Source organism: Spea bombifrons, chromosome 4 (assembly GCF_027358695.1).
Source record: "Spea bombifrons isolate aSpeBom1 chromosome 4, aSpeBom1.2.pri, whole genome shotgun sequence".
In the NCBI taxonomy this organism is placed as follows: domain Eukaryota; kingdom Metazoa; phylum Chordata; class Amphibia; order Anura; family Pelobatidae; genus Spea; species Spea bombifrons.
Window position 1 is genome coordinate 14,112,899 of NC_071090.1, and position 11,684 is coordinate 14,124,582.

General features: G+C 41.8%; 1 protein-coding gene across 2 annotated transcripts in view; it reads right to left on the bottom strand.

The window, feature by feature from the left end:
* The window catches only part of MYOT (myotilin), a 91,975-nt gene that overhangs the window by 69,709 nt on the left and 10,582 nt on the right, over positions 1-11,684 (bottom strand). For both annotated transcript variants that reach the window (XM_053465381.1, XM_053465382.1), the window contains exon 3: positions 7,454-7,552. In XM_053465381.1, coding sequence (XP_053321356.1) covers positions 7,454-7,552 — 99 coding nt within the window. The remainder of the gene's footprint in view (positions 1-7,453; positions 7,553-11,684) is intronic.

An 11,684-nucleotide genomic window follows, 5' to 3' on the forward strand; every position in this document is an offset into this window, starting at 1 on the left:
CATTATTCCCCCCCCCGGTACTTACCTTTAAAGAGTCCTGCCGGCGAGTCTCCCTGCTCTGCTACGGTGCCGGTTTGTAATGCTGAGCGCCGGAAATTGACGCCACTTCCGGCGCTCATCATTACAAGCCGGCACCGAGACTGAACAGGGAGACTCGTCGCAGAGGAGAGAGAGAGGGGCGCCGAGCGGGTAAGCGAAAACTACTCGGCACCCCTCTCTCTCTCCTCCGCTTCAAAACAAACAACCAAAAAAAACGCTTGGGGCGGCAAAGTGCCGTCCCTTCTAAAGTGCCGCCTGGGGCAATTGCCCCAGTCGGCTCCATTGTAGGGCCGGCCCTGTATGTTAGCATGTATATCTGGTTGTGTTAGTGTATAAACATGCGTCTTTGTGTATGTTATTGAAAGTGTGTCTGGCTATGTTAGTGTTTGTCTGAGGTTTTTATTGTGAAAACATATATCTTTGTCTGGGCATGTTAGTATGTGTGTATGTGGGTATTTTAGTGTGTGAAAATGTGTCCTTGTCTGGTTATGTTAGTATATATGTGTGTGGGTATGTTTGGGTGTGTTGGGGGTATTTTAGTGGGTGAACACATGTCTTTGGTGATGCTAGTATCTTTGTGTATGTGTGTATCTGGGTCTGTTAGTATATGAACACGTCTTTAGGTATGTTAGTATGTGTGTAACTGGTTGTGTTAGTTTGAGTAACTAGGTAAGTTTGTGTGGGTGTCTGGTGTGAATGGTAGTGTTAAGTGTCTGTGTGTGCTGAGTTTCTGAATGTGTGTGTTAGTGCTGAGTGTCTAGATGTGTTGGTGTGACTATCTGGGTGCGTGTTAGTGTGAGTGCCCCTCCTGGGGTCAGGCCCTCGATCTGCTCTTGGTTACAAGTTATTATGTATTGCGTAATGCATTTTGCCAAAGCACATAACTTCACCTGGAATGCCAAAGTTTGCATAAGGTTGTTAAAAGTATCAGATACATTTTTTTAAAAAAAATACACAAAAACGAACAAATTCAAAATAAAGTATAATTGGCATAATGTTGATGTTAATGATATCTAAGATGCGAATAATCAGAGAGGTCTCTCTAAAATCAGCCTACAAAGCAGCAATGTGCAAGGTCTGTGCTGAAAGAGACATAGATCTGCCTGGATATATGGTCCTTCTCATTCTGGCTTCATATCTTAACATGCCACTCAGTACACTGAGGCTGAAAGGCAGACCTTCGTCTGCACAGACCTCCACTTAACCACCAGGGGCTGAAAGATCTGTACACTAAATGATCAAATGTATTGGGACACAACTCTTAATTATTGAATTCATGTATTTCAATCAGACAGACCCTTTGCCACAGGTGTATAAAATCAAGCACCGAGCCATGCAGTCTGCATTTACAAACATTTGTGAAAAAAGGGTTCGTTCTGAAGAGCTTAGTGAATTCAAAAGTGTTACAATGACCTATCATAGTACCACTTTTGAACGAACATTTTTTCACAAATGTTTGTAAATGCATCCTAATGTCACCTTTCCAATAAGCCAATTTGTGAAATTGTATCCCTGGTAGATATTCCACGGTCAACGGAAACCGGTCCAGGTTTCAAGCCAGGCCTTCTTGTCCAACATCGATGCCTGACCTCACAAACACTCTACTGGATCAATGTGCAAAAAAAATCCCAAAACCTTCCCAGAAGAGTGCAAGCTGTTAACGCTGCGAAGGAGGGACCAACTACATATTAATGTCTTATGTATTTAGAATTGTCATAAAAGTCCCTGTTTGCGCAACGCTCAGGTGTCCCAATACTTTTTTTCATGTATATACCAAAAGTATGTTGACAACATACCATCATGCCTATAGAAGCTTGTTGGACATTCCATTCCAAAACCATGGACATTAACATGAAGGTACCCCTCCCCTTTGCAGCTTTAATAGCTTCCACTCTTCTGGGAAGGCTTTACACAAGATTTTGAAATGTATCTGTTCGACTTTGTGTCCTTTCAGCCGTTTGTAAGGTCAGGCACTGATGTTGGACGAGAAGGCCTGGCTTGTAGTCGGCATTCTGATGCATCCCAAAGGTGTTTAGTGCAGTTTTAAGGTCAAGGCTGTGTGCAGGCCACTCCAGTTCCTCTGCACCAAACTTATCAAACATGCCTTTATGGACCGTGCTTTGTGCACAGCGGCAAAGTCAGGTAAGCGCTGTGTTTTTGCTCTAACTTGAACTCAGGGCAAAATAATGGCGCTTTCGGTGATGTCCTCCCCCCGATTGGAACGAGAGGCACATTTGCACAATTCAAACTGTATATAGACACACTATGTGTATATGTGTATATATATTTATTTAAAAAAGAAAGAGTATTATAAAATATAAAATAATACCTTTTTAAATGGACTAACATTCCATTATAAAGATGAGTTTTAGAGACTAAACCTCCCTTTGTTAAGTCAAAAGTGTATATATATATATATATATATATATATATATATATATATATACAGTATCTCACAAAAGTGAGTACACCCCTCACATTTTTGTAAATATTTTATTATATCTTTTCATGTGACACCATTGCTACAATGTAAAGTAGTGAGTGTACAGCCTGTATAACAGTGTAAATTTGGTTTTCCCATGAAAATAACTCAACACACAGCCATTAATGTCTAAATTGGGCCTAAAGTGTCGATAATTTGTGTGGCCACATTACACCAATGTCAGGATCCACAGGGATTTGAACCAGCAACCTTGTGGATTCCAGATGAATCACCTATTGTCAGGGTCCGGCGACCCGGCAGGCTCGTGTCCTGACTTTGGCTTGCCTGATCCTCCTGTACCTCGTTGCCCGCCTGTGTACCATACCTTGGCTTATCCTGACTCCGTCTGGGCCTTGTCTACTAAGCGCCTCTGCCTGCATATTGAGCTCTGTTTCCCTATAGAACTTATTCCTCCCGGTTATTGCTCCTGACACCTATTCACCACTCCACCAGGTGGATCTTGGGTTGCAGTTTCCTTCTGCCTCTCCATGGCCAAGTTATTCCTGTGTGCTCTAGACACAACTGCCCCTTGTTCAATCAATAAAGGCCCAGTATAAACTCGGCATTATCCTCACCTCAGTGCTAAAGCATTGTGTTCCTGGACTTTTATACTGAGCTACTGCTTTGCTGCATCTGATCTGTCTCTTGTGTTTGACCCTTGGCTTTGGACTCTGACCTCATTCTAGTGTTTGTCCCTTGGTACCCCGTTGATCGTGATATTCTGGTTTCTGCCCTTTGGCTCAGACTGCTACTATTCTTCGTATCATCCCTTGTACCGTGCATTGGTCAACATCCACTGCCGCCTGCCAGTCTGCTGTGGCCTGCCGTGCGCCCTATCGAGACACTAGACCTCTGAAGATGTACTATGGTATTTAGCAGCAGATCCTTCAAGTCCTATAAGTTTCGAGGTGGGGCTTTCATAGATGCATCCTGGTGCCATGTGTTTTCACGCACATGCACCCAGCCACCCTTGTAAAAGAAAACTTGATTCATCAGGCCAGGCCACATTCTTCAATTGCTCCATAGTCCAGTGCTTATGCTCACGTGCCCATTGTAGGCGATTTTGGCAGTGGACAGGGGTCAGCATGGGCACCCTGACTGGTCTGTGGCTATGCAGCCCCATACGCAAGAAACTGTGATGCACCTTTCTATCAGAAACAGCATTAACTTTTGCAGCAATCTGAGCTACAATAGCTCGTCTGTTGGATTTGACCACACGGCTAACCTTCCCCCCCCCACATGCATCAATGAGCCTTGGCTGGTCATGACCCTTTTGCCGGTTTACTACTTTTACTTCCAGACTGGGAACACCCTACAAGAGCTGCAGTTTTGGAGATGCTCTGACACAGTCTTCTAGCAATCACAAAGTCGCTCAGATCCGTTTTTCCTTCTTCTAAAACATCAACTTTAACCCCTTAACCCTTAATGACAGGACTGTTTCTTACTCGTAGTACATTGTGGGACAATGGCTCTTTTAAAAATGTTCAGTGTTGCTGTTTAGCTGTGTTTTCTTCTTTCTCATTTCACGCTCCCACACATATTATATATTGTTTTTTTCAGGACAAACAGGGCTTTCTTTAGATACCATTTTTATCATATCATCTAATTTACTATATAAAAAAAAGATAAAATATGGTGATTTTTTGTTAAAAAAATACTTTTTCTCAGTTTCTTAAAAAAAAACTTTTACTCATCTGCAAAAACGAATGAAAAAAACTGCTTAATAAATTCTACTATTTGTCCTGAGTTTAGAAATACCCAATGTTTTTATGTTTTTTTGCTTTTTTTTCTGCACGTTATGGGGCAATAAGTACCAGTAGGGTTTTGCCATTTCAAAACCATTTTTCCCCCAAAGCTGGTCATACTGCCCCATGTGCTATTTCGGGTATCTTAGAAGCCGGCCAATTAAATTTACCCCATAAAACCATATAGTTTTAAAAACTAGACACCCCAAGGTATTTTAAATGCTGGTATTGTAACCATTTCCATGCACTAGTTCTACCATCAGCCTTTGTCAAACTTTACGGTAGTAAAACATTTTTGTATTTTTTTCACACACATTGTACTCCAGGTATAAATTCACCGCTCCTGGTATATGTCACTGCCAAACAACACCCCAATATGTGTTCCGCAACATCTCCTGATACCCCACATGCATGTGTTTGTTAGGTTGTTTGGGGACTAAAAGGCGCTTTTTGAGAGGTGTGCATTTTTCAAATTGGAAATGCTGGTATTTTGACCCTTTCCATGCACTTATTTTACCACCAGCCTTTGTCAAACTTTATGGTAGTAAATTTATTTTGTATTTTTTTCACACATGTTGTAATTCAGGTATGAATTTACCGCTCCTGGTATATGTCCATGTCAAACAACACCCCAATATGTGTTCCGCATCCTAAGCGCAGTGATACCCCACATGCATGGGTTTGTTGGGTTGTTTGGGAGGTAAAAGGCCACCTTTGTGATGTATGTATTTTTTTGCCAGTTAGACATGTGGTCAGTCTGTGCCCACGTCCCATATTTGGGACATCTTTGGAGCTGGCCAATTCAATTTACCCCATCAAATCATACATTTTTTAAAACTAGGCACCCTATGGGCATTTATAATGCCAATATTTTAACTCTTTCCATGTGGGAATTTTTGTGAAGTGTGACATTCATGTAGGATTGGTGGTGGAAGGGAGGTATGTTTCTCCTAGATTCTTTTCCTATGTGAAGTAACACCTGAGTCTTCCACCTGCTAGGTGAAGTATTTAGGTGAATGAGAGGGTGGATATAAAAGGGAAGCCAGGAGGGCAGGTAGCTCTCTGGCTGAGGACACAGAAAGCCTGTCTGTGGAAGAGACGTGTGAGTAAAGGTTGCTGGACATATTATTGTTAAGCTGGCAGAGAGAAGCTCTCCAGCTGGTAGTGAGGGGCATCCTTTGTATAGTAAGTGCCGGACAGGCAAGGTATTTCTTTTGTTGCTGTGTTATATTTCTTTTGTCTTTGCAACCTTTCCAATAAACCTGACCCTGTGTCAGATTGCACAAACCTACTGCTGTTGGCCTGGTGTAAATGAACCAGGAGAGGGGCGATCCCAGACCTACCTCACAGAAGCTATAGCGTGAATTGTAGGACTTGCTCATAAAAAACATATTTTTGTTTGTTTATTTGGTGACAGTGGGGGATTTTTACATGTTACCATATTTTTTAAAACATTTTTTTTTACTTATCTCACTGATAAGTGAGCTGGGCTCCATTTACCTTGCATGGTTGAATGCAGTACCTGCATTCAACCTGCAGGAGGAGTTTGAGAGTTCTCAACAGGGTCTGGATAGACCCTCTGTGAACTCATTAATTTTTCTATTGTTGACGCCATCTTGTGAATGGCAGCAACGTAATTTGCATGATTGCACTTGTGGTTGCTCTTCGGAGCAATCACAAGGCTATCGGCGTAGTGGGGTGGTGTTGCTACATGACTCGATATCGAGGCATGTCAGCAACACTGTTTATGCTTAGGAAGCATAGACTTGTACACGGTAAGCAAAATAGATTCAGACTAAATTTCTGTTTTTGGGCAACACATTCTGTCTTTCAGTTATTAAATGTTAAATCTGTTCTTGCATATTAGGACAGGTGCCCATTTATGCTACCAACCAAACCTCTAACTTGTGGACAAGATATTTTTTTTAATTATTTTTATATCCTAATATATTTTAGTTTTCATTGATAAATAAATATTGGTGACCAAACCAGGCATTATAATATGCATAATATATAATATTGGGGAAATTCAGGCCTGCTGTCATCTGTCAGTGTCTGCTTCCTAGGCCTCCTGCTGCTCCTCTCTCACCTGTGAGGAATCATTTCCTATTTTCTTCTAATATGGGGGCTGTCAGTCATGTTGGCTGGATGTGTCTCTCCTGCCAGTGGCCCGCACTGTGTCTCAATGCTCTTTCTTACTCTGGTGGATCAATTTTTGTTCTTGTTTCTAATATGGGAAGATTCAGTCTTTCTCTCAGTGCCTGCCCTGTGTCATGCCCCAACTCTGCTGCTGCAGCTCAATAATTTTTCACATTTTGGGGGTGTCGTGTTCATTGTTTCTGCTGCTCCTGCCATATGACTCTCCTTACTGTGATGGATCAATCAAAATGGTCCAATTTTTGTGGCAATTAAGTCCCATTGGTGCAGCGCTGTTGCTGGTGGTGGTCCTGGAGAGCAAAATCGAATGTGGAACTCTTCCTTAACTTTGAGAGGGTTCTGCTGTAGATAAAAAGTGATTCCAGGAGGTATCAGGGACCTCCCCTTAGGGAACACCCCCCAAATATAATTTCGAAATCAAAAAATGTCCCCGAATTTCATAACTTCATAAGTTTGAGCCGAACCGCAAGGAAACAAAATGTGTTGCCCAAAAACAGAAATTTAATCTGAATCTATTTTGCTTGCCGTGTACAAGTCTAATGGCACCACTGACTCTATCAGATATCAACAGATATTAACCTGACTGCCTCGGCCAGAAAGCTTAAAATGGGCCATGGTTGGGATTACTAACCACAAAATCAAGGTCCTACCATGACCATCCGAGCCTCCTGAAAACCTGTGGGCTGAACTGAAGAGGAGAATCCACTAGCATCAACCTCAAAATTTGAAGGATCTGGAAAGGTTCTGTATGGCAGAATGGTCTGAGATCCTTTGCTATGTATTCTCAAACCTCATCAGACATTTTATGAGTAGACACAGACTCTGGTATAAGGCATTTCTGGAGGCAGAGTGGCATATAGGGGGTTAAAATGCATAACATGGGGCAGAGTGGCATATAGGAGGGTATAAGGCATGCCTGGGGGCAGATGAGCATAACTGGGGGCAGATGAGCATAACTGGGGGCAGATGTGCATAACTGGGGGCAGGTTGGTAGCTTTTCATTAACAAAGTGATTTACTGTGAAACATACCTTTGAACCCTGAGTTTCAAAGCCGTGCTCTTCAAAGACAGAGGCAGCATTTTGAGGGCCAAGAAGTCTGCGAGCCATCCTTTCTTCATAAGTAAGACGCTAAGGAAAAAAAATAGGGTTTTTTATGAATATAAAATTATATTTTATTAATTTTATGCCAATAGCATTTTCTACACTCAGAATGCCATTCATATGTTCAAATAAGTTCTTAAACTATATCACTTTAATATATATGATAGGATGTCCCTTCAAACTTAGGTGGTGCCCTCACTATGCTCTCACCACCCCTGCACAAAATCATATTTTTATTTTTAAATGTATTTATGGTAATTGTTTAAATACGGTAATAGTTTAGCTGTAAGATTGATAAATATGAAGTAATGCAATGTGTAGTACATAAACATCAACTATGAGACAAATGGAAGAGCTATCGTGTTACAAAAATGTATGGCTACTGGGTGACTCCAAGTGACCACTGTGACAAGCACCAGAGAATCTTATAGTTTTCACTTTCATTTGAAAAACATTTGTGCAACACGTTACCTCCATACATGAAAATAGAAAAAAAAGAAAAAATAGTGCAGTGATAATGTAAAACACCTTGTAAAGAGTGATGTGAAATAGGTATATTTACCGTATTTGCTCGATTATAAGACGACCCCCCAAAATCTAAATATTAATTTAGGAAAAAAGAAAAAGCCTGATTATAAGACGACCCTATAGGAAATTTTTTTTTACTAGTAGATATTAATTCATGTAAACTATTTTTTTGTTTTGAATTTCCTTTTAAAGGGCATATCATGGGACAGAGTGGCATATAGGGGGACACTTACAAACCCAGACACCTACCTACCCACCCAGACACTTACCTACCCACTCTGACACTTAGATACCCAGGCACTTCATTCACCTCGATGCCTCAGCAGGCGCTTGCTGCAGCTCCCATGGGATTACAGCATGACGCTGTGTGACCCTGCTAGGCCCCGCCTCCTCCAGAAAATTGAAGAGGTCTACTGGATCTGCTTTGAGACGGCACAGTGCCGCCGGGGTCCCGGTCCTGCTTCTGGAGCAATCTCCCAAACCGGCTCTGCTTCACCGCAGTAGGTGGGCTAACCCGGGAGTAGGAAGGTATGCGCGTATGCAACCTCGGCTGCTGCCGGCACTTTCGCCGGCGCTCGGCGGCAGCAGCTGAGGTTACCATACAGGAGGATCCAGGTCCCCTGCAGCGATGCGGGGGATCTGGATCTTAGTCTAATAGTCAGACCTCATTTGAGGTCTGATTAGAAGATGACCTCGATTACAAGGGCATTTGAAAAAAACCTTGTCTTATAATCGAGCAAATACGGTACTAGACGTGTGCATTAAGAGTCATAAAAACTTTATGTTTAACAGAGTGTGTCAATTTTGTGCGTAGGAATCTCCAATAACAAGGAGGGCCGCCAACGAAACAAACAAAAATGAATGTCAAAACCTCTCTCCCCCTCCCTCTCACATATTTTTTTGGACGATTGCTAATAAACTAGAAGATGTTACTTTGTTGGGGTGAGACAGGCTTAAACAAGCTGTGAATGGCATCTAGTGGGTACACATAGTAATAGCAAATATAAACTTAATAATCAAAGAAACAATCAAGGCCTGAATGCAAGAGGTTATATACAGCAACAGGAAAAAAAGGCTATTGTCAGGGTTCCACCCTGCTTGCCTGGAGCCTGTCTGTTGTATACTGGCTGCCAAGTCAACTTGTAGCCACTAGTGGCCACCCTCCCCTTTATGAGCACCTCTGCTAATTATTATCTGGACAGCTGAGCTATGTTACCTGGGTTGAACTCCCTCTTTAAATACCTGGGATTTCCATCATTCAAGGTCTTTGCATTGGAGTGGACTGACCATTCTGTGTTACGCTGCATTTGGTCCTTTGCTAGCAGCACTCTGTGTGGAACCTACCCATTTTGACCTGGCTTGTTTTGACCCTGCACTTTGGATCATGATTTCGCCTTCTCTCTGTAATCTTCTGGCACTGACCCGGCTTTCTTGACCACATCTCCTTGCCTGGGTATTCCAACCGTGTGCCCTGCCTGTGGGTCATCCAGCGGTCAAGTACCCGGCCAGTGGGCTATCGTGCCGTGTGCTCTGCTTTTGTGTCTGAGCATTATTCATTTTTGTCGACCAGTCCTGTTTTGTATTGGCTTGACAGCTTACTCCAATACAGACTGTATATATATGTATATATATGTATATATATATATATATATATATATATATATATATAATCTCCAACCTTCTATATGTATCTATTTGCCTGTTTGTACCTACCGCTATCGCTATGCATCATGGGGTACAGACAGAGGCTCTGGTGTCCCCTACACCTGGGCACGTGTCCTGACAGTTATAGTTAACCATTGCAATGCCAGAGATATCTATACTGAAGAAATCCTACCTCAGATCACTCTAAAACTAAACGTTTAATAATCTCATCCAAAACACCAATTTATAATAGAAGGGTGGAAAGATGAGGGAAATAAAAATTTCAGGGGATCTGTGGACCTCAAACTTCTCCCTGGGAGACTGTTCCGCATATCCACTACCCTCTCTGTAAAGTAAATCTTCCTTACATACGATAAAACCTTCTTACGTTAAATCAAATAAATAGAAAGGAAAAGTGTTTGTCTCAGTGCCACACTGTACACAAATGTGGTAAACCAAAAAAGAATAAAGTGCTATAAAAAATCTAAATAAAATATATAGAATAAAATAAGATCTTTAAATTAAGATGAGAGCGGCCTCTTGTGTATTGCAATTTAGCAGTATATACAAAAAATACAAGGTAAAAATACAGTAGTGTAATATTTTGAATTGATGGTATTAATAGTGCACTTACATATTCCTGTCATCATCTTCTCTGCAGCTTCTCCCTCTTTCACACACTGTCACCCTCTGTTGCTCCCCCTTCCATCTCTCCAGTCAGTAAAGTCTCTCTGCACCAGAGACCAGAAGAGACCAGACAATGGCTGGAGAAGGTGAGTGAGCAGATGGGGGGGGGGGCAAGGGCACAGACAGGGCAAGAAGGCAGAGAAGGCAGAGGTAGAGATATTAGAGGAGAGTGCAGGGGGCAAAGTCAGGACTGGAGGAGAGGGCAGGGGGTACAAGGAAAGAGACTTATTTTGGGGCAACATTTATTGTTTCCGAATAAAAAAAATCAGTCCGAATTTCATCAACTGAAAGGGAAGAAAACAAAATTTGAATTCTGAAAATGAATAAACCAAAAAACTAAACAAATAAGTGCCCAAAGTGATTTTGGGCCTTATGCACAAGTCTAATACTATTTGCTCGATTATAAGACGACCCCCCAAAATTTGAATATTAATTTAGAAAATAAAAAGCCTGAAAATGACTACCCTGTAAGAAAAAAAGTTTTATTGGTAAATATTAATTCACATACAGTGGATATAAAAAGACTACACACCCCTGTTAAAATGTCAGGTTCTTGTGATTTTAAAGAATGAGACAAAGATAAATCATGTCAGAACTGAAATCTTTGAGGGGGGGGGTTTAAAAAAAAAACCTGGTTGCATAAGCGTGCACACCCTTTCTTGAAGCACCTTTTGATTTTATTACAGCAATCAGTCTTTGGGTTTTGGGTAGGAGTCTATTAGCATGGCACATCTTGACATGGCAATATATGCCCACTCTTCTTTGCAAAAGCACTCCAAATCTGTCAGATTGCGAGGACATCTCCTGTGCACAGCCCTCTTCAGATCACCCCACAGATGTTCAATTGGATTCAGGTCTGGGCTCTGGCTGTGTGATTCCAAAACATTAATCTTCTTCTGGTGAAGCCATGCTTTTGTGGATTTGGATGTTTGCTTTGGGTCGTTGCCGTGCTAAAGGTGAACTTCCTCTTCAGCTTCCTAAAGGACGCCAAAAGGTTTTGTGCCAAAATTGCTTGGTATTTGGAACTGTTCATAATTCCCTCCACCCTGACTGGGGCTCTTTTTCTTCAGCTGGAACCAGGGCCTTAAAGCATGATGCTGCCACCACCATGCTTTACTGTGGGTATGATGTTCTTTGGGTGATGTGCAGTGTTTTTGCGCCAAATATACCTTTTGGAATTATGACCAAAAAGTTCAACCTTGGTTCCATCAGACCATAACACATTTTCCCACGTGTTTTTAGGGGACTTGATGTTTGTTTTTGCAAACTTCAGCCGGGCTTGGATGTTTTTCTTTGTAAG